General features: G+C 32.1%; 1 protein-coding gene across 2 annotated transcripts; it reads left to right on the top strand.

Annotated features, from left to right (window-relative positions):
• Nucleotides 1–12,147: 12,147 nt before the first annotated feature.
• LOC110632089 (wax ester synthase/diacylglycerol acyltransferase 4-like) lies at nucleotides 12,148–15,118 on the top strand. Of its 2 annotated transcripts, XM_058131462.1 has the most exons (7): nucleotides 12,149–12,467; nucleotides 12,595–13,170; nucleotides 13,243–13,309; nucleotides 13,386–13,498; nucleotides 13,742–13,951; nucleotides 14,398–14,520; nucleotides 14,624–15,118. In XM_058131462.1, exons 1-7 carry the CDS (start codon nucleotides 12,261–12,263, stop codon nucleotides 14,786–14,788), a joined length of 1,461 nt encoding a protein of 486 aa, XP_057987445.1. In that variant the 5' UTR covers nucleotides 12,149–12,260; the 3' UTR covers nucleotides 14,789–15,118. The 2 variants fall into 2 exon arrangements, with proteins under 2 accessions (XP_057987446.1, XP_057987445.1); XM_058131463.1 differs by lacking the exon at nucleotides 13,742–13,951 and having other exon boundaries at nucleotides 12,148–12,467.
• Nucleotides 15,119–24,935: the final 9,817 nt, after the last annotated feature.

The following is a 24,935-nucleotide window of genomic DNA, read 5'->3' as shown; positions in this document are numbered from 1 at the left end:
ATAGACATGACAAGATAAGATAGGGTGCTCCGGCACCGAATGTGGCACCTCTTGCTCGGCTATACAGTAGACGGGTAAGGGGCGTCACAAGCACTCTTATTTTATGCCTGATTGATGTAGGACAGTAGATGGTGTACCTTTGACTAAATTAAAAAGACAAATTTAATTCGACTTTTAAAAATTAATTGTGATTAGAGGTGTACATTATTTGATTGTAATTGAAAAACCTAATCAAATTGGCAAATTTTAATTACTTTCAAAATAGAGCATTTAATATTTATTTCGATTCGAATAATGGTTTTTAAATTTTTGGTTATCTCTAATTTGATATCAATTATAACCAAACTAACAAATTTTTTATCATTTAATATATAAATTATAATTTTATTGATATTATATTATTAATGGTTATTATTTTATTAAAAATATAGTATATTTATTATTTATATAAATAAAATATAATTATAAATATATTTTATAACATTTGATTCATTAATAATATAAATTGTATTAAGGTATTTTTTTTCAATGATAATTGACTAAATATTCCTAATTTCGATTATATTTAATTTTTCTAAATTTAAATTTGCTGTTATTCTAAAATTATAAAAAAAAAAAATTAATTAGGTGAAATTCAGACTCTCTTAATCATTATATCATTTTTTTTTTTTTGAATTGCAAGTCCATTGCATTAAAGCCTAAAGGACAAAGTGCGGCTGATAAAAGGGCTTAACGCTTGATTACAAGTAAAGCCCAACCCATAGCAAACCTCCGTAGAGTTTAGAACCCAATCCAACCAATCCTTAACCCTGAAACCTAGGGACCTGAAACTAGGAGCCCCACCCTTGTGCAGTGCCACCACCAATGGGATCGACTAGAAGGGATGTCTGGATACCAGAGGAAGAGTTTCTTCTGTCAAAGCCTTGCTAACTCTTGCATGACCTCCCGAGGACAAGAAAGAAACCTATTAACCAAAGAAAGAGCATCTTCATTGGCAGAACTATTAAGCTCAAAACCAACCATCAACCAATGAGGAGGAAGGCAGAGGCCATGGCATTCTAGCCATGGGAAAACTAGCAATAAACTTTTCAAATGCTGACTATAGATCCTCGAATTACCTTCCTTAGAATCCACTCCCGTGTCAACTGTTTGCTCTTCCCACCAGCACTGAACATAATCGGCATCAAGGAGAACAAAACCATGTCATCCATGGATCCTTCAACCAATAGTCGAACTGCATGACAAATAAAACCCTCTCCAAATTACACATCCTGCAAATCAAATACAAGCTAAACTAATTGTAGCCTCACCCAATGATAAGGAAGGAAATCCATACCTCGGAGTGGAGAAGGAAGCCTTTCCCTACCCGAAGGGTAAGGGGCTGCTTAAATACAACTAAGAATAACTAGGGTCAAATAATCTAAGAAGACAAAACTTGAGAAAGAGAAACCTTCTCCCCTATCCATATCCAGCTTAATCGTGATATCAACCTATTATAATAAAAAAATTAAGTAAAATATTTTCAAAGTATTATTTGTCTTATTATGTCAGCTTGACTTTAGGGTTATAGATTTTGGATAATGGATCATGGGCTAACACATTCATTTTATATACATTTTAGGGTAATTTTGTATCTATTTTACCCTTATAATTTAGTAATTTTATCCTTTTAGTTTTTATACTAGTTAAATTGTTAATTTTAGTTACTTTATATTTGAATTTTAGAATTTTGATATTTTTAATAGGTTTTAAGGTTATTTGAAGGTCAAGAATGCAATGGGGGATGATTTAAAATGGTTTAGACACTTAAAGATGGAAAGAAGTTGAACAAATTATGTTTTGAGAAGTGAATTTGCCAAATTTTGCTTGAGGTATGACATGGGGCTATGCTTAATCTAATAATAGGCATGTCGTAGAATATATAATGCGACATAGGGCATGAGTCATGCACAAAAAGAAAGAAAAGTTTTGTTGTCAAAATTTGCATGAGACTTAGCTTACCCAATGTCGCTGGGTAGTATAGGTCTTGAAGCTCTTCTTCTGATCCAACATGGGGGCATTGTCAAAATGCACTAAAATCAACACTGGTTATGCTTACTGATACCTATCCTTTTTTCCCCTTTTAACCTATTCTTGTGTAAACTTGTGGATATATATATATATATGTCGCAAGGTATTTTGCGGTCGCCTGGACGAACACTCACCGAAGTGGGAAAGAGTGAGGAGTCGCCACTTTAATTTTGAGGGAAATCAAAGAAAACCATTTGTGAAATGCAAATTAAAATGAAACCACTTCAAATGCAGAGATTCTAGGTCCGGGGTCCGTAAACGGGTAGGGAAGGTGTTAGGCACCCCACCTCATCCCTCAATGAGGGTGAGCAGATTTAACCTTACGCTGTTTATAAATTGAAATCGATAGTTAGGGGGGGGGGGTTCGAATGGGGATGTTAATCCTTTCGATAACAGGAGTGTTTGATTTTTCACTAATTCGAATTACCCAGATACACAAGTAAATGAGACAATCTTAGTGAATTGATGTCGTGTAGCTTTTTTTCATTTTTGGGATTATTTTGCGTATGTGTTAAAGTTTGATTTGAGAATCGGATAAGAACTCTCCTCCGAACTCTTTTTAAATATTTATTAAAATTCTGATTGGAGATCAGATAAGAACTCTCCTCCGATCTCTTTTTAAATATTTATTGAAATTTTGGATTGAGAATCGGATAAGAACTCTCCTCCGATCCCTATTAAATATTTATTGAAATTTTGGATTGAGAATCGGATAAGAACTCTCCTCCGATCCCTATTAAATATTTATTGAAATTTTGGATTGAGAATTAGATAAGAACTCTCCTCCGATCTCTTTTAAATATTTATTGAAATTTTGGATTGAGAATCGGATAAGAACTCTCCTCCGATCTCTTTTAAATATTTATTGAAATTTTGGATTGAGAATCGGATAAGAACTCTCCTCCGATCTCTTTTAAATTTGGTTACAGCTATACCTCGTTAGAACCTAAGACTAAGGGATCCGGTCATTCGAAGATGCCGGGGGCTCGAATAAGGCTTCTTTTAACTTATTGGTACATCGTGACTGGATAGGGGAAACCAGACTGAATTTTACCGACCTCCTACGTGATCGCCTTACCAGTACCTTTCAGCTGATAACATCTACTTTATTTCTTTTGCTAGTCTGAATTTTAATTTTTTTCGGCCCCCATCCTTACCCAGTCGTCTTCTTGAGCTAGTCTAGTGGCTCGTCTCCATAACTTTCTCTGATTTATTATCCGAACTTTTATACATAAAAACTCGTGTTAAGACACGACTACCAACATTTTTGTTTAACCCTCTATATATTACCCGTAACCGGAACACTCGCATTAGGAGATAAATAAAGACCAAGAATAGATAGATAACATGAACTGTTGTATCAAAAGATAAACTTACAAGAACAACCACCTACGTGGGATCTTTATACATAAGACAAACGAAAATTATGAGCATAAATAAAAAGAAAATAAAGGCAAGCACTAGATAGGACAACGGTTCAGACATTCACCTGTAGGAAATTGGACCTATTAAACTAACTATGGAGCCACGAATGCAGCAGAGTTGCGTGCTGGTAGACCGGGAATCAATATCTGTCTTGAAACGAGGTACACCAAGTTAGAACGTAATCGGGTGGAATGATAATGAATGAGACTGAGCTTGGAAAATAAAAGTGGATATAAAAGTGGTGAAAACAGAACTGAAACGCAGAGTAATGAACAAACTGAAAATCAAGAGTTTCAGTGTCCAGTAGTCTTTCAAAGAAAACACTTCAGAAAACTGGTTTCTGAAGTCTTTCTAGCTTGGAGAAAATAGCAGAGTGGTAAAACTGAATTGAGTTTCAGGGCCTTTCCACTATAGTCACCACCTTTCTTTTTTCGTCCTCTTTTGAATAGTTTTCATGCAGGTATTTATAGGGACTGGGTGCTCCCCATGAAGGGTCAGGATCCATTTTGAGGGAAATGGAAGGTTTGGATTTCGAAGGACATGATCGGACACTTGGGAATTAAAGAGAATCAGAATGAATGGCTGGGATCCTTTTCAGAAATTCTTGTCCTTTTTCTCGTCTAATCTAACGGCTCAAATTTTCTTATCCAGGGCGATCCGAGGGCTTGGAATAAAAGGCGTCGGTCTTATTGTCTTCTTCCTTGATCCAAGGGCTCCGGGCTCGTCCTTACAAGTAAGATCAATGGTGGAGATTGGGATGTACAAAGACCGTCATGACATACTCGCACCGCATCGAGAATGTGGCGATTCTGAGGCGTGCGGTTGAGATTTCATCTGCAACGCTTTAACTACCTCGGCTCTGATTATGACGACAGTTAGCGGGAGTTGTCTTATTCTCTTTGCTCTCCGACCTCCCCTCCTTTCCGGTCTTCCTAACACGCTCCTTTTCCGATCTTTCGTGCCAGCCTCCCTTCTTCCGATCTCTATCACTCCGGTCTTCTCCCTTATCTGGTCCGGTCCAGTCAAAGCATTTATTCCTTCGATTTCCGAGGCGTTCGCTTCGTTTTCTGCTAGCAATAAATGCTCAGACTCTCCCTATATATATACCTTCAATGGGAAACCCCTCTGCATTTGATTTTCTCCTCTTTTCCTCTCACATTTCCTATTCTGATTGCTCCGGCAATAGTTCCGGCCATGATAGTAGCTTTTGATCTTTTCCCGATTGTCCTTTTCATTCCCCGACTGAAAATTTACGATCCCGGTGATCGGAGAATTATGATAACCTCATTTGATGACAGTGAGAGAATCGAACTAACTTACCGACCTGGATCGAGGACTTCGATCGTGTCGATCTCGAATAGTTTGACCGATATAATCGGCGAACTGACTTCGGGTGAGAAGACTGCTAATATTCCCCTTAACATTGGTGACTGCCCTTTGAAGTTCATTTGGCTTCTCATCACATTGGGTGTCCCGACAGCGGCTCGATTCCGAGCAATAACATTGATGACGACCTCTCTCATCCTTATGGGAGTTATAATCCCCCCATCTGAGCTGTACATCTGTTCGGTGTCGATGGCTGGTCTAACACATCTTTTGATTCAGCCACGAGACTAGGCTTTGACATAGGTCTTTGTTAGATGGGGTGTACTGCCGATCTCTAGAGATCGCCCAAATGATGTAACCCGACCTTTAATGTAACCTGATCTCTAGAGATCGCCCAAATGATGTAATTTGACCTTTATTGTAACCCGATCTCTGGAGATCGCCCAAATGATGTAATTTAACCTTTATTGTAACCCGATCTCTAGAGATCACCCAAATGATGTAATTTGACCTTTTGTAAATAAAATTTTATTTTGTCAATTATCATTTTTATTATTATTGCATTGATTATTTCCCGATCTCTGATGTGTTTATCCGATCCGGTTCCTAACTGAACAACCCTTATCCGATCCGCACTTCCAAACATCCGCCTTAATTCACCGATCTCTAACTAGCCGATCTCCCCTTATTATGGAATTTCTGGAATATTCGTGAGACGTGTCAGAAAAGGGCTGGCGAATCCCGCTAACCGATGCACCGCCTGGAACACTGTGAGCATTAAATGCTCAGATGGGTATAAATAGGGGATGGGTCAGCCAGTTGCTCTCTTATGTCATTTTCAGCATCCCGCGAGCGATTCCAAAATTCTCTCGATTTTCAAGTTCTTCCGACACCGATCAAGCTCCGGTAAGGGTTTTGATCCTTCTTTTAGTTTAAATTCTCTATTTCCTTTGAAAATGAGCGGTACCGAGGGTCAGAGAGCGGCAAGCCCCCTTTCCGTTCAGGTCTCATGGTCGTCAGATGAGGTAGAGGTAGTTGGAACCAGCGGGCGATCTGAACCCCCTAGGACCTCCATTCCAGCTCGCAGTCAAGCAGTCTCCTCGAGGCAAACACATTCTTCAGGGAGAGAAAACCTTCCCATGGACGAGCTACCATCAATCCTTCAAGAAACCGACCTGCAGTCGTTCAGCGAGGAGTATAACATTGAGCCTGATTCATACGAACTTATCCGGTGTCACGGCGATCTCCGAGCCGATCACTTCTTCGAAGAGAATGACATGATTATGGTATACGAAGAGCAACTAAAAGCCGGGCTGCGGTTCCCTCTTGACGACTTCTTCAAGGAAGTCTTAAAATTTCACCAAGTGTGCATAGCCCAAGTTCACCCGAACTCATGGCGGATCCTAGTGGCCTTCAGAGGCCTTTGCCGAGCCAAAGGACTCAATCCAACGGCGAAGGTATTCGCCGAGCTACATAGGCTACTGGTTCTTTCAGGCAAAGCCACACTGCGGGCTCTTTACCGATCTGCCCTCCTCCCTGAAGAATTGGAAGAATCGCTTTTTTATCCTGAGGAGCAAAATTCCGAACGGCTTTGAGGGTTTCCCCCGTAGCTGGCTACACCAAGGCCCGTTAATTCCGAAGCGCATCACCTTGAATAGAGAAGAGGGCTTAATGGTGATGGAACTGAAAGATCAGGCGGCCAGGCAGAAGTTCTCTTGTTTAGATGCGATGTGACGGCGCATCATTGGACTATGCAGCTGATCACCGGTCAAGAACGCGGGCTTCAGCTCTCTGACCTCGGTTTCGGTACTTTCTACATCTCTGATCTTTGGGCCTTAGCGATCTCACTGACCTCCTCTTTGTGCAGGTATGGCAAGCGGCGAGGCTTCCAAGGAAAGCCAAAAGCGAAAGAGGGAGGTCTCCAGGAAAGTGCGGGAGATGAAGCATTCCGAGCTGCTTCAGACGCCCAGTCATGATCCCGAGGAGATGCAAGGAGGCTCGTCTCAACCCTCGGGGCAACCGATAACCGACATAGAAGTGGTTGGGTCTCCTCCTCGTCAAGAAGAGCCGCCACCACCACCCCCTCCAGTTGCTTCGAGTGCGGAAGGGGGTCCTTCCCAACCACCTGTGAGGACCCTTTCCCGCGGTGCCCAGATCCTGATCCACTCGCTGGAGAAAAACCGCACGGTTCGAGAGAACCCGGGTTTTGCCAAGGTTTTGGGGTCCTCCATCTGCCTTCGGGAAGATCGGGATAGGCTAACCCCGAACAGCCTTGACGATATCCTGACACAAACCATGAGCCTAAGCGTGGAGAGTCTGGTGAACCAACATATTATCAGGGAGAAGGCCCACCGCTTGAGGCAGGACGTCGAGAAAGTGGGTCAGGAAGCTGCTTCCCTCCGATCTCAACTCTCGTCCGCCCAAAACTACATATCTGAAATTGAGGGGCGGATGAAATTTTATGAGGATAAGCTAGCCGAGCAGGCTCATGTTCTTGAAGAGGTTCGGGCGCTCCGAGCTGCTGAAGTTGCTCGCCTCACTGAGGAGCTCAAAGCAAAAGAAGAAGAGGCGGTGACAAGGGAGGCCGGCGCTTATGTGAACGCTCATAGGGATCTCTTAGCCGAGCTCAGGAAGCGATATCCCGAGGAGGATTTCTCTTGGATGGTGGATCTGGCTCCTCAGGACGAAGGTGAGGATAGTGAGGAGGAGGCTGAAGGTGAGAGAGGGAGCGAACAAAATGTAGATCAGGCTGGGGGTGATCCCCCAGCCGAATGACTTGTATAAATTTTAATATGAAATGAAATGAAATTCCCTTTTTGTTCAATGAATGGATGGGATCAGAAAGTATCTGAATTGCCTAAGCACTTGTCTGATCATATCACAACAACTAAAAGTGATTATTAATCTAAGTGTAAGAGGTCGGAAAACACTATAAGCATGAGATCGGCTGAGAACAAACGCTAAATGGGACTTGATCAAAATTGGAAATTTGACTTGAACACTTAAGATCGGAATTATCATTAAACCGGATTGGAACCTTAACTTTATCAAACGATCATCCCCAAACTTTTAAAAGAGAGATCGGTAATAAGACTGGTAGCATGAAGGCCTAATGTTGGTTCAATCTCGTTTGATAAGAGAGATCGGAAATGTAATTGATTAGTCAGGAGACTTAACAATTGGTTTGAGAGATCGGTGAGGCTTTAAATGATATGGGGACTTAGTATTGATTCGATTCCTTTTGAGGAGAGATCGAAAATGTGACTGACTAGTTAGGAGATTTAGTGTAGGGGATTGATTTCAAAGTTTATTGATGTCGGGGATCGGCCAAAATATGGTGTCGACAATATATATACTCACATCATTTTCTCATATTATCAAAAAATAAGTAAATAGGTAATAGAGTAATAAAGAGAAAAGGGAAAAAAAAATACATAAGAAGGAGAAGAAAGAACGCCATTTTTGCTAGAGACCTACGGTCAAGTGATGTTCAGCTGCAGTTTTTCAGAGTTTTGGACTCTCTTTCACCTGGGTTTTCTACTCTTAGCCTATTTTTATGTTTCCTTTGTTAGTTTTATTATTTTCTCTTGTAAATACAACTATAAGTGAGTAGTTTTCTTGAAATTTCAGAGTTGGGTGTAACATTTTGAATCTATTTGTGGATTTAGATTGGACTTTATCCAAATTTATAATATATATATGTTTTGATTCAAATATTTTATGCTTTCTTGACATGCCTAGTGTTGGTACCCATGTGGTATTGTTTTTAACCTTTGATTGAAGGACCGAGAGATAAAAATCATTTATAGATAATTGAGGTTTTGAACTTAATCACCTACATTTAGAGATGAACTAAGGATTAAGAGAATTTATTGGATGATTAAAGAGATTAATGGGTTTTAGGTAAATCAAATATCGTATAAGAGTGGGGTTTGACTTTTCTTAAAACAATCTTTATTTTACTTGAGAAAGAAACTAAAGGACCCTAGAATCAACCACTTTCAAACCATGTATTTTCTTAAAATTAGATGAATCAAGCCAAATTCCATATAGTTTAAAATATGAGCCCCAACTCTGAAATTGATTTTACCATTAATTGATATTTGTTATAGCATATTTTCATTTCCAGCTTAGTTAAATTTTCCTAGTTTAATTTTATTTACTTCACCCATTACTCTTTTTTTAATTTCATTTAAAATTACCGCATTTCATTTACTTTAATTCTCATATAAATCTTCAATGTTCTAAATAATCAAAGCAACAATTTAAAGTTTAGTACCTAAACACAATTTCTCATAAAAATGATACTCACTCATCACTTTATTACCTTATACGACTCATGCACTTGTGGATGACACACATCATAGGCCTTGGAGCGGGGTTATGGGCCAAGTTCTCCACATGAGTTTTTTTTAATTAAATTTAAAATCAATAATTAATTTGGTTTAAGTCCAAATTTAAATACATGGTAAACATTAAATAAAATAAATTTTATGTAAAACTAATCTAATATTAATCAAAATTTTAATAAGGTTTATAATTTTTTAAAATTAAGATTAAAATTAAAATTTATTTTAGATAAACAAATTTAAGAATTCAATTACTATCCAACTCTCCAATTTCTTTTTAGATAAATCCTTTTCATCTCTCTTTTATTTTTTATTTTTTGTAGGAAATGTTTATTCTCTTTTTTTTTATTAGGATATTCCTCTATATTTTTTTTATTCAGAAAATACTAATCCTTTTGGAGTTCGTGACTACCTCTCCCAATAATGTCTTCTCCAAAATCGAACTTGAGTTCACTCCTTAAAAGCACAATAAACCTTATTATTACACCCGATACATGTTATTTTTTTTTTAATGAGAAACTTTTAAATTATTAGATATTATTTGCAAGATTTATATTAAAAATCACATTACAATGTTTAGCTTTTTAAAAGCATTATTATCACTCAAACACAAACTAATCACATAGCCTATTTTAGTGATTTGGAGACAAATGATATAAAATTTTCCTTCATAAAATTTAAGTCTTTTAAGTTCCATAATTTACACAAAGAAAAAAAAATATATAAAATACGTAAATTATTCATCTATAAATAATTTGGATGTTTTTGTGAAGTATTAATTAGCTTTTTTTCATCTACTTAAATATGACATCATATTTATTTTTTTAATTTATCTTCATTTATATTATTCTTTTCCTTGTTTTATAGTTTTAAGAGCGAAGCAGTATTAGCATTAATATTAAAAAAAATCCATTTCGCTTTCTTTTTCCTTTATTCCTTTTATCCTCTTTACTTGTTCAAAGATTTATATTTAAATATTAAATTCAATTAAAATTTTAAATTAAAAGTAATTATATGAATTTATGAAAAAATAAAATAAAATATAATCAACACAATACACTAGTGAAGTTCTAGTTTAAATCAAGCTTTATTTATTAACATTGTTGAGAAGATCAATTTTAATGTGCTTGGCTTTTGCGCTCTGAAGGATTGATTATACATGGAAACCAAGCCAACCTGCTGCAAATAAAAATGACTTTATCAAACAGCTATATCTATGCAAATGAACATTCAGTCGATCTCATCTTTATTGTTCTTTAATTAATTAAACACAATCGATAAAAATAGAGAGACTATCTCTGCAAATGGAAATTTAGAACATAAAATTTCACCAATTTAAGCTTAATCTGGCATAAAAGATAGGGATGTATATATATGTAATATGGAACGTACTAGCAAAGAAAAAGATCAATCTGGCAGAGGCATTCTGAAAAAATGATCATGCATCGAGAGATATGGATTAAACTATAAGTTTTGACCATAATGAAAATGAAAATGGTATCAGCTACAAAAGATATGTGAAAATTATGATGTGATTTGGCATATATTTACTATTTACGAATAAAAAAAAATAATTACAAACATTAATTATTTTTCTGATGCTTAAACACTCAAATATAGCTTGAAAGAAAAATTACACAGCTATCTCGCGTAAAACGCCTTATGCCCAAGTACTGCACTGCATGCAAATCGCTTCAGCAATTTCAGTGGCCTAATTGCATGCTCTCTTGTCAACCCCTTCAATTATGCCCACAAATAGTTTGCCCTCGTAATGGTTCTCTAAATAATAATCGTCACATGTACTTCCTTTTCTTATAGCGGCTACTCAACACGTTTAATGTCGGCAACATAAAGAATAGTACAATTTGGACACTTCCACTTCAACCGAATTATTATTATTATTATTATTAATCTTTCTAATATAATTCTAATACTTTAATTTTTTATTTAATTTTAATAATTTCTCTATTTTCAAATCAAATGGAATGATTTTTTTATAATATTATACTTCACTATGAATACTATTGTCAATCAAATCATACTTATCACTCTTTATTAAAATTCCTCTTAATCATCATAATTAATAATCTTCGATTACTTTTCATTTAAAGCTTTGATCACAAAAGGGCCCCTTTTATAGTATTTTATCATAAATTAAAATATTTTTTCCATTAAATATCTCTATTTTTATGCTGGTCACATCTTAAATTTGAATTTTAATACCAGTTATTATAAAAATCACCTACACAAAATTAAAAAATACAAAATTTTAAAATGATTCTGTGTAATATACTTCATAATAAATATACCAATGAGAAAAATATAATAATAAACACTAATTATTTGTTTACAAATAAAAAAAAGAGAGTAGTTACACAGCCCCTTCACATAACACGCCACGTGCCCGTGTATTACACTGCACGCAAATCACTTCAATAATTTATGTGGCCTAATTGTAGGCTCTGTAACGAACCCTCTTCAATTATGCCCATAAGCATTCGGTTCTCTAAATGGCCTTCTCCCTGATCTCTAACTTAATGGTCACACACGCTTCCTCTTCAATCATGCCCACTCAAGTTGGCAACATAATAAAATTGAAAATATAATTAAAGATATTTTAATTATTTAATTTATAATTAATAGTAAATTAGATCAAATTTGAATGAAATAACCATTTTGATGATGTAATTAAATTTGAGAAATTCACTTATTTCAAATTAAAAATAGAGAGAATGATCTGTTTTTGACATATCTTAAATTATCCATAATTATTAGACTATAATTGAGGTTTAAACTTATAATTTCACAATATGATTAAATCAAAGTTTACTAATAAATTATATTGTATTATTTTTTAGTTGGACCTTTTCATCCTTTTATTCAGTGGGCACTATACACAATTTGTATCGGAATATTTACTATACACCGAAAACATATAAATTTAATTCTCCATCACTCATATAAAATGACTTCCACATAATTCTTAATGAAGGTGCATGTGTACCATACATAATCCTTCATTTGTATCCTATATAAACAAATTTTTTGATTGTTAGTATCCAAGCACAATTCTATCCTCCTAAGAGCACTATGGAAGGGCTTAGACCAATTCGGGTATCAAAGAAAGATAGCGAGGACGGCCAACCCTTGAGTCCAATGGCTCGCATCTGTCATCAACCTTACTCCGATGTCTACATCATCATCATCATGGGGTTTAATTCCCCAATCAGCCCTCTTGTTTTTAAAGCCAGTTTGCGCCATTCTTTACTCAAGCATCCTCGTTTCTCTAGTTTGCAGGTATACTCTATATATTTTTCACATATAATTAATATAAAAAATTCTTAAATATTTGATAATTATGGAATTTTTTTTTTTTTTTTAAATATGGGACCTAAGGAGTACGTAAATTTTGGGCTACGTGCAGGTTGTGGAAAGTGGTGGGGAAATGAGATGGGTCAAAATAGAGGTGAACTTGGATAACCATGTAAGAGTTCCTGTGCTTGATCCAAACATGGAGTCTCCTGATAAGTTTGTGGAAGATTACGCTTCCAATCTTAGCAAAACCACAATTAGTAAGTCCATACCTTTGTGGGATGTTCATCTTCTCAACGTTAAAACCTCTGAAGCTGAATCTACTGTCATTTTTCGCATCCACCATTCCCTTGGCGATGGCATTTCCCTCATGTCTCTTTTACTTTCTTGCTCTCGCAAAGCATCTGATCCTGAGGCACTTCCAAACATCCCAACAATAAAAAGAAGGAATCCTAGTTACCCTGGAAGGTTAACGTCCTGGCAATTTTTGCTCAAGTTATGGTGGTTGGTGTTGCTGTGTTGGAATACTATTGTTGATGTACTGATACTTCTGGGGACAATTTTCTTCTTGGAGGATACTAAAACGCCTCTTAAAGGTACATTGCCGCTCGGACTTGCTCAAAGAAGGTTTGTTCATAGAACAATCAGTTTGGATGACGTAAAGCTTGTGAAGAATGCCATGGGCACAGTAAGTCGCAAAACACAAAACTTTAACCACTTTGGCACACAGCAAACTCATTATTCTTTTGGTCATATACAGACAATCAATGATGTGATGGTAGCAATCACACAAGCTGGTTTGTCTAGCTATCTTAACAGGAAGTATGGTAAGTATATCTCCCTGCGTACAGGAATAGCAGTGGATTTTGATCACTAGGTGTATTATTAATTCCTGTATGGCAGGCGATGAGAAGACATATAACAAAGGAGCAGAAGAGAATAATAACAATCTTCCCAACAACATTCGTCTTAGAGCAGCTCTTGTGGTGAACATTAGACCATCTGCAGGCATCCAAGTGAGTGTTGTTATAAGATCAAATGGATTTTTTTTGTCTACAGCCTGATTTATTATAAATTCAAAACATAATATGTATAAAAAAAAATTTATTTATTAAATATATGAATCACACATATTTATATTTTAAATTTAAAATAAGGGAAATTTAAATTAAAATATATTTAATTTTATCAAGCATTAATTATAAATAGATAACTATTTTATTATATCTATTAAAATTGTGTCATTAAATTGAAAACAGGCTTTTGATGATATGATGAGAAAGGACAGTAGAGCAAGGTGGGGTAACCACTTCGGATGTGTTCTATTTCCCTTCACCATTGCATTACGTGAAGATCCATTAGATTATATACGTGTTGCTAAAGTTACTGGACACAGAAAAAAATCTACTCTTGAAGCTAAATTCACTTATTCCATGGTCAAGTTTTCTCCCAAATGTTTCACTAATAAGGTAAATTTGTCACTTAGAAATATTTTAATTTCTTTTTAACAAAAAAAGGTTTATATTAATACTCTGGTGGAATTTTTCATTGGAGTTAAATAATATTCTTGAAATAAAAAAAAAATTACATAATCTAAATTTGACAAATTGAAATTATATAAATAAAAAATAAAATTAAGTGACAATTTTAATGATTATTATTACAATTTATATTAATTAATTAATCAATCTAAGAGTTTACACTTACATAATCTAAATTTGACAAATTGAAATTATATATATAAAAAATAAAATTAAGTGACAATTTTAATGATTATTATTACAATTTATATTAATTAATTAATCCATCTAAGAGTTAACACTGTACCTTTTTTTATAATTTTATTGGTTATTAATTGAGAAATTGATTTTAAAAAAATATTTTATTTTATTTGATTTTAATCGATTATGAACAGATATCGAGCTTTCGAAATCGAATCACTTTGTGGTTTTCAAATGTACCTGGTCCAGAAGAAGAAATATCTTACTTTGGCCATCCTGTAGCCTTCATAGCACTCAGTTTTTATGGACAACCTAATGTAAGCACCATTATCTTCTTTTTTTAATTAAGAAAATCTAAGTTTGATCTTCATGATGAAAATTATTATTATTATTATTATTGTCGTGGTCGTGGTGTTACAGGCATTAGTGATTCATGTAGTGAGTTATGCGAACAAGATGAAAATCACCTTATCAGTCGACGAAAATATAATTTCAGATCCACATCAACTCTGCGATGATCTTCAAAATTCTCTTGACCTCATGAAGAATGCTGTCATAACTAACCAAAGGACAGATCCTAAATGATACACCACTGGTTAGTGGTAACGTTTTGTAGCTAAATAATTAAATATGGAAGCGAAAAATTGTGTACCCTCTTGATTGCCATCGATCATCAACAATAATGTCCTGCAGCAAATATCATTTTGCATTGGATGGGGAATACAATAAAAAGGCTAGGGGCTGCAATGTTATCGTCAATGCGACAATATCATGCAGATCAAGTTGATCCAGATCAAGAGGAGCATATTAGTATTTTCCACATAATTATATTTCTTAATATTTATTCCTTAAATGCTATAACAATGTAATGACAATAATAACATTTAATGTGAAATGGAATATTTTTATTGATTATAGAGCAACACTAATTATGAAACAACATTTAATGATAATGATTATTTCCAATGCAACATATTTCCAGTTATCAAAATCGAACCAGTTTGATCCAGTGGATTTAACTAGAAATCGAATCGGTTGATTTTAGATCAAATCAACGCCTTTACTTAAAAAAGAATAAAAGCATAAATTTGGTGAAGAGAGGAATTGAAAACACTCTCAATATATATAAAATTCTCTTAACATTTAACCTATATTATATTTTTGTTAATTATGTATTGTGACATACAATTTTAATATATCAAAATCTAAAATTTCAATTTAAAATTTTAGAATGCTTTTAATATTATTATATGTTAAAATTTAGTTAAAATTATATTTAATAATTTTATAAACTATTTATAAAATATGTTAAACATCTTTAATCAATTACTCTTTATATATATATATATATATATATATATATATATATATATATATATATATATATATATATATATATATACTTACTTACTTGGTGCATATTACAATTAAATGTGCTATGCATATATTAACTCGATATAATTAGTATGTAGCACTATATATAATATATTCTAGACTTTCATCAATCAATTGCTCCTTATAATTCAATTAATTAGTATTTAAATTAATTATTAAACATATTGCAATTAATTTTTCTGTGCATACCTTATGTAATTAGTATATTACACAATAATATGTGCAATATGTACTAGATTTTTCATCAATTTGCTCCTTATAATAATTAGTACTTAAATTAATTATGAAATGTATGATAATTAAACATGTTATGCATATCTTAGCTCCATATATTTTGTATATAAAATATATGCTACATCTTTCATCAATTACTTGTTATAAATTATTAGTACTTATTATGAAAAGCACACCCACACAAATTAAAGAATACAAAATTTTACGTGATTCAGCGTAAACCTACTCTACCGAATAAATTCACTATCAAGGAAAAATAATTATAACCACTAATTATTTTTCTCATCTTACAAGTCACTCAAACAAAACTTACAGAATTCGACCCACCTCTCCACTTCATGAGCTCTCTACAATATAATATAATGGCTAACCAATTATTCATATATATAGGCCATTAAAACTCTGTCATTTTGTAACTATAATTATTAAACTTTATAATTTAAATTCTATAAACTTCTTATTTTATCTAATCTCTTAATTCTAATTTAACATAAATTCTAACAATCTTCACCTTCAAGTCAAATTGAATTAGTTTTCACAATTTCTGCAAAAGTTAATTTTCTATTGGATACTTCATTGCACTCTTGATTGTTGATATAGCCTATTGCCTCAATTTGCATTCTTTCAATCAATGTGCTTCCTTCCAATTTATAGAGATTCTTTGTATCGATTTTCTCACCCTTTATGATCACAAAGGCGCCTAGGCTAACTCTAATGACTCCATCATGAATTGAACACCCATAACCCAAAGAATCCAACTCACCCAAGAAAATTAAGTTCTTTTTGATTTTAGGAACATACCTCACTTCATCAAACAATTTCACATGATCACCATATAACTTAATCTTCACTCTTCCAACACCTTTGACCTGCATTTTTGTTCCCATTGGCTATCTTCACTTTTTCTCCTTTCTTTTCTTCAATCACATCAAACCACTCTTTTTTCGAGCAAATATAGAATGGGTAAATAGAATTCATTAACTCCTCATCTTGTAATAAATCTTTTACCTTTTTCTTATCATCGTTCACATTTAAACATTCACCGTCAATACCATTATCAATTACAATTGTAGCAATTCCTTCTTTTTTCTTTCTGCAACTCTTCTTGAAATATTTAAATTATGTAAGATCTTCTTTCTTCTTCATGCAATGGTATTGAATGTGAACTTTCTTATGATAGTAGCAACATTATCTATCTTTAAGGTTTACTCGTGCTTAGGGGTGAGCATTATTCGGTTCAAATCAAATAAACCGAACTGAACAGCTTTAATTCGGTAATTCGGTTCGGTTTTTAAAATAGTTTGGTTCGGTTCGATTTTTTATTATAAAAATTTCAGTTATTTCAATTTGATTCGGTTCAGTTTTGAAAAAAAAAATCGGTTAAACCGAACCAAACCTAATAATTTTATTGATTTTTTATTTAATTTATTTTTATTAGGAATTTATGAATTATATGTAATTATATATATATATATATATATATATATATATATATATATATATATGTATATATTGTTTAATTTCATTGATTAATAGTTATTATGTTCAAATCAAGATTAAAATATGACAAAATAACTTAAAAATCAAGTCTAAATTAAAAAATAATAAAAAATAAAACCGATAAGTTTGAACCAAATCAAACCAAAATAAAAGGTTAGGTTCGATTCGATTTTTTTTATCCAGTTTAGTTTGGTTCGGTTTCTAAAATTTGTAATTCAGTTTTCATGATTTAATTTAGTTCAGTTTGGTTCGGTTCGATTTAGTTTGAACTAAATGCTCACCCCTACTCGTGGTCTGGAGCTCGATCCATTATTCCTTCTCTAATTGTTTTCACGTAGATTGATTCTACCATGACTAGAACTAGCAACAAAAACTCCACCCTCATTGCCACTACTTGTTTTCTTGAATTTCTCATCATCTAAGATAAATGCGGTAACCTCCTCTACCTTCAAAGTCTCTTTCCCAACTATTAGGACTGTCACCAAGTTTTTATAAGATTGTGGGAGAGAGGTTAAAAGCAAGAAGGCTTTTTCTTCTTCATCTATCTTTACACCAACACTAGCTAATTGAGTAATTAATTTATTAAAAACATTAAGGAGATCCCTTATATCAGTACCTTCATTCACTCTGAGTTGGTACAACTCCTTTTTCAAGTACAAGCGAATTGTGAGTGACCTTGACATATACAAGATCTCTAATTTCTTCTAAAAAATAACTGGCGAAGTCTCCTCCAATACATTGTACTTCACATTAGGGGCTAACGTCAATCTAATCATACTCACCACCCTATGTTGAAGCTTCTCTCAATCATCATCTTTCATGATTGTCGGTTGCTTCTCGTTAAATGCTTTGATTAATCCTTGATACACAAAGACATCCTTCACGGTACTTTGCCACATACTAAAATTATTTTTCTCATAAAATAGCACCACCTCAAATTTTGTGTTTACCATCTTGAACTATAACTCTGATACCACTTGTTGTGAAAAGCATACCTACACAAATTAAAGAACACAAAATTTAATGTGGTTCCGCATAAACTTACTCTACCAAATAAATTCACTGACAAGAAAAAATAATTACAACTACTAATTATTTTTTTCACCCTTACAAGTCACTCAAATAAAACTCACGGAGTTTGACACACCTCTCCACTTCGTGAGCTCTCTAAAATACAATATAATAGCCAACTAACTATTCATATATATAGGAAACCTAATCTTTTTGGGACTCTAATTATTAAATTTTATAAGTTAAATTCTACTAAATATCCTATTTTGTCTAATCTCCTAATTCTAATTTATCTTGAATTCTAATAGTACTTAAATTAATTATAAACATATCATAATTAAATATGATATATATATCTTAGATCCATATAATTAGTATACAATACTATAATATGCACTAGATCTTTTATCAATTGCTCTTTATAATTCAAGAAGTATTTAAATCAATTATGAAAGAAATTATATGATATGTAATTGTAAAGTACACATATAATTAATGATTAAACATTTTGTACAACATAATAATACACTTAAAATTAAAAATTACATGGTGATTTGACATATTTATTATTAAAATTATTTAAAAAATGCAAATGGATTAAAGATGATAGTAAATATGTCAAATCACTATATCATTCTTAATTATAAGTATATTATTATTATATTATATACAATGTATAATTCTTAAAGCAAGAGAATTATTAAAGTCTTTATATTTAACACTCTTATTTTATGCCCGATTGATATAGGACTGTAGATGGTGTACCTTTGGTTAAATTAAAAAGACAAATTTAATTCGATTTATAAAAATTAATTATGATTAGAGGTGTACATTATTTGATTATAATTGAAAAACCTAATCAAATTGACAAAATTTAATTACTTTAAAAATAGAGCATTTAATTTTTATTTCGATTTGAATAATAGTTTTTAAATTTTTGGTTATCTCTAGTTTGATATCAATTATAACCAAACTAAAAAAAATTTTATCATTTAATATATAAATTATAATTTTATTGATATTATATTATTAATGGTTATTATTTTATTAAAAATATAGTATATTTATTATTTATATAAATAAAATATAATTATAAATATATTTTATAACATTTGATTCATTAATAATATAAATTGTATTAAGGTATTTTTTTTTCAATGATAATTGACTAAATATTTCTAATTTCGATTATATTTAATTTTTCTTAATTTAAATTTTCTGTTATTCTAAAATTATAAAAAAAATTTAATTAGGTGAAATTCGGACTCTCTTAATCATTATATCATTTTTTTTTTTTGAATTGCAAGTCCATTGCATTAAAGCCTAAGGGACAAAGTGAAGCTGATAAAAGGGCCTAAGGCTTGATTACAAACAAAGCCCAACCCATAGCAAACCTCCTTAGAGCTTAGAACCCAATCCAACCCATCCGTAACCTTGAAACCTAGGGACCTAAAACTAAGAGCCCCACCCTTGTGAAGTGCCACCACCAATGGGATCGATTAGAAGGGATGCCCGGATACCAGAGGAAGAGTTTCTTCTGTCAAAGCCTTGCTAACTCTTGCATGGCCTCCCGAGGACAAGAAAGAAACCCATTAACCAAAGAAAGAGCATCTTCATTGGCAGAACTACTAAGCTCAAAACCAACCATCAACCAATGAGGAGGAAGGCAGAGGCCATGGCATTCTAGCCATGGGAAAACTGGCAATAAACTTTTCGAATGCCGACTCTAGATCCTCGAATTGCCTTCCTTGGAACCCACTACTATGCCAACTGTTTGCTCTTCCCACCAGCATTGAACATAATCGGCATTAAGAAGAACAAAACCATGTCATCCATGGATCCTTCAACCAATAGTCATACTGCATGACAAATAAAACCCTCTCCAAATTACACATCTTGCAAATCAAATCCAAGCTCAACTAATTGTAGCCTCACCCAATGATGAGGAAGGAAACCCATACCTTGGAGTGGAGAAGGAAGCCTTTCCCTCCCCGAAGGGTAAGGGGCTGCTTAAACACAACTAAGAATAACTAGGGTCAAATAATCCAAGAAGACAAAACTTGAGAAAGAGAAACCTTCTCCCCTGTCCACATCCAGCTTAATCGTGATATCATCCTATTATAATAAAAAAATTAAGTAAAATATTTTCAAAGTATTATTTGTCTTATTATGTCAGTTTGACTTTAGGGTTATGGATTTTGGATAATGGATCATGGGCTAATACATTCATTTTAGATGCATTTTAGAGTAATTTTGTATCCATTTTACCATTATAATTTAGTAATTTTATCCTTTTAGTCTTTATACTAGTTAAATTGTTAATTTTAGTTACAATTTTGGAATTTTGATATTTTTAGTAGGTTTTAAGGCTATTTGAAGGTCAAGAATGCATGGAAGATGATTTAAAATGGTTTAGACACTTAAAGATGGAAACAAGTTGAACAAATTTTGTTTTGGGAAGTGAACTTGCCGAAATTTGCTTGAGGTTTGATATGGGGTATGCTGAATCTAGCAGCAGGCATGTTGTAAAACATATAATGCAACATAGGGCATGTCACGAGTCATGCACAGAAAGAAAGAATAATTTTATTGTCGAAATTTGCATGAGACTTAGCTTACCCAGTGTCGCTGGGTACTATAGGTCTTGAAGCTCTTCTTCTGATCCAACATGGGGGCATTGTCAAAATACACTAAAATCAACACTGGTTATGCTGACTGATACCTATCCTTTTTTTCCCCTTTTAACCTATTCTTGTGTAAACTTGTGGATATATATATCCATCATTTTCTCATCTTATCAAAAAAGAAGTAAATAGGTAAAAGAGTAATAAGGAGAAAAGGAAAAAAAAATGTAACAAGGAGAAGAAATAATACCATTTTGGCTAGAGGCCTGCGGTCAAGTGATGTTCAGCTGCAGTTTTTTAGAGTTTTGAACTCTCTTTCACCCAGGTTTTTCTACTCTTAGCCTATTTTTATGTTTCCTTTGTTAGTTTTATTATTTCCTCTTGTAAATACAACTATAAGTGAGTAGTTTTCTTGAAATTTCAGAGTTAGGTGTAACATTTTGAATTTATTTGTGGATTTAGATTGGATTTTATCCAAATTTATAATATATTTATATATATATATATACATGTCAAGAAAGCATAAAATATTTGAATCAAAACATATATATATATATATATATATATATATATATATATATATATATATATATATATATATATATATATATATGTTTTGATTCAAATATTTTATGCTTTCTTGACATGCCTAGTGTTGGTACCCATTTGGTATTATTTTTAATCTTTGATTGAAGGACCGAGAGGTAAAAATCATTGATAGATAATCGAGGTTTTGAACTTAATCACCTACATTTAGAGATAAACTAAGGATTAAGAGAATTTATTGATTAATTCAAGAGATTAATGGGTTTTGGGTAAATCAAATATCGTACAAGAGTGGGGTTTGACTTTTCTTAAAACAATCTTTAGTTTACTTGAGAAAGAAACTAAAGGACCCTAGAATCAACCACTTTCAAATCATGTATTTTCTTAAAATTAGATGAATCAAGCCAAATTCCATATAGTTTAAAGTATGAGCCCCAACTCTAAAATTGCTTTTACCATTAATTGATATTTGTTCTAGCATATTTTCATTTCTAGCTTAGTTAAATTTGCCTAGTTTAATTTTATTTACTTTACCCATTACTCTTTTTTTAATTTCATTTAAAATTACTGCATTTCATTTACTTTAATTCTCTTATAAATCTTCAATGTTCTAAATAATCAAAGCAACCATTTATAGTTTAGTACCTAAACACAATTTCTCATAGAAATGATACTTACTTATCACTTTATTCCCTCACACGACTCATGCACTTGTGGATGACACACATCCTAGGCCATGGAGCAAGGTTATGGGCCAAGCTCTCCACATGAGTTTTTTTATATAGACATAATTAAATTTAAAATCAATAATTAATTTGGTTTAAGTCCAAATTTAAATATATGGTAAACATTAAATAAAATAAATTTTATGTAAAACTAATCTAATATTAATCAAAATTTTAATAAGGATAATAATTTTTTAAAATTAAGATTAAAATTAAAATTTATTTTAGATAAACAAATTTAAGAATTCAATTACTATCCAACTCTCCAATTTCTTTTTAGATGAATCCTTTTCATCTCTCTTTTATTTTTTATTTTTTGTAGGAAATGTTTATTCTCTTTTTTTTATTAGGATATTCCTCTATATTTTTTTTTATGATTCAGAAAATACTAATCCTTTTGGAGTTCGTGACTACCTCTCCCAATAATGTCTTCTCCAAAATCGAACTTGAGTTCACTCCTTAAAAGCACAATAAACCTTATTATTACAACCAATACATGTTAATTTTTTTTTTTTTAGTAATGTTAATTTTATTTTTTTTTTAGTAAGAAACTTCTAAATTATTAGATATTATTTGCAAGATTTATATTAAAAATCGCATTACAATGTTTAGCTTTTTAAAAGCATTATTATCACTCAAACACAAACTAATCACATAGTCTATTTTAGTAATTTGGGGACAAATGATATAAAATTTTCCTTCATAAATTTTAAGTCATTTAAGTTCCATAATTTACACAAAGAAAAAAAAATATATAAAATACGTAAATTATTCATCTATAAATAATTTGGATGTTTTTGTGAAGTATTAATTAGCTTTTTTTCATCTACTTAAATATGACATCATATTTATTTTTTTTAATTTATCTTCATTTATATTATTCTTTTCCTTGTTTAATAGTTTTAAGAGGGAAGCAATATTAGCATTAGTATTAAAAAAAAATCCATTTCCCTTTCTTCTTCCTTTATTCCTTTTCTCCTCTTTACTTGTTCAAAGATTTATATTTAAATATTAAATTCAATTAAAATTTTAAATTAAAAGTAATTATATGAATTTATGAAAAAATAAAATAAAATATAATAAACACAATACACTAGTGAAGTACTAGTTTAAATCAAGCTTTATTTATTAACATTGTTGAGAATATCAATTTTAATGTGCTTGGCTTTTGCGCTCTGAAGGATTGATTTTACATGGAAAACAAGCCAACCTGCTGCAAATAAAAATGACTTTATCAAACTGCTATATCTATGCAAACGAACATTCAGTCGATCTCATCTTTATTGTTCTTTAATTAATTAAACACAATCGATAAAAATAGAGAAACTATCTCTGCAAATGGAAATTTAGAACATAAAATTTCACCAATTTAAGCTTAATCTGGCATAAAAGATAGGGATGTATATATATGTAATATGGAACGTACTAGCAAAGAAAAAGATCAATCTGGCAAAGGCATTCTGAAAAAATGATCATGCATCGAGAGATATGGATTAAACTATAAGTTTTGACCATAATGAAAATGAAAATGAAAATGGTATCAGCTACAAAAGATATGTGAAAATTATGATGTGATTTGGCATATATTTACTATTTAATAATAAAAGAAATAATTACAAACATTAATTATTTTTCTGATCCTTAAACACTCAAATATGGCTTGAAAGAAAAATTACACGGCTATCTCGCATAACACGCCTTATGCCCAAGTACTGCACTGCATGCAAATCGCTTCAGCAATTTCAGTGGCCTAATTGCATGCTCTCTTACCAACCCCTTCAATTATGCCCACAAATAGTTTGCCCTCGTAATGGTTCTCTAAATAGTACTCGTCACATTTAATGTCGGCACATGCCATTTCTTATAGCGGCTACTCGACTCGTTTAATGTCGGCAACATAAAGAATAGTACAATTTGGACACTTCCACTTCAACCGAATTATTATTATTATTATTATTATTATTATTATTATTATTATTATTATTATACTTTAATTTTTCATTTAACTTTCATAATTTCTCTATTTTCAAATCAAATAGAATGATTCTTTTATAATATTATACTTCACTATGAATACTATTGTCAATCAAATCATACTTATCACACTTTATTAAATTTCCTCTTAATCATCATAATTAATAATCATCGATTACTTTTCATTTAAAGCTTTCATCACATAAGGGACATTTTTTATAGTATTTTGTCATAAATTAAATTATTTTTTCTATTAAATACCTCTATTTTTATGCTGGTCACATCTTAAATTTGGATTAAATTTGAATGAAATAACCATTTTGATGTTGTAATTAAATTTGAGAAATTGACTTATTTCAAATTAAAAATAGAGAGAATGATCTGTTTTTGACATATCTTAAATTATCCATAACTTATTAGACTATAATTGAGGTTTAAACTTATAATTTCACAGTATGATTAAATCAAAGTTTACTAATAAGTTATATTGTATTATTTTTTAGTTGGACCTTTTCATCCTTTTATTCAGTGGGCACTATGCACAATTTGTATCGGAATATTTACTATACACCGAAAACATATAAATTTAATTCTCCATCACTCATATAAAATGACTTCCACATAATTCTTAATGAAGGATTTATAATCCTTCATTTGTATCCTATATAAACAAATTTTTTTATTGTAAGTATCCAAGCACAATTCTATCCTCCTAAGAACACT

The sequence above is a fragment of the Hevea brasiliensis genome, chromosome 12 (genome assembly GCF_030052815.1).
Source record: "Hevea brasiliensis isolate MT/VB/25A 57/8 chromosome 12, ASM3005281v1, whole genome shotgun sequence".
Taxonomy (NCBI): Eukaryota; Viridiplantae; Streptophyta; class Magnoliopsida; order Malpighiales; family Euphorbiaceae; genus Hevea; species Hevea brasiliensis.
The sequence above is the reverse complement of the archived record's forward strand: the minus strand, read 5'-3'. Positions and strand labels throughout refer to the sequence as shown.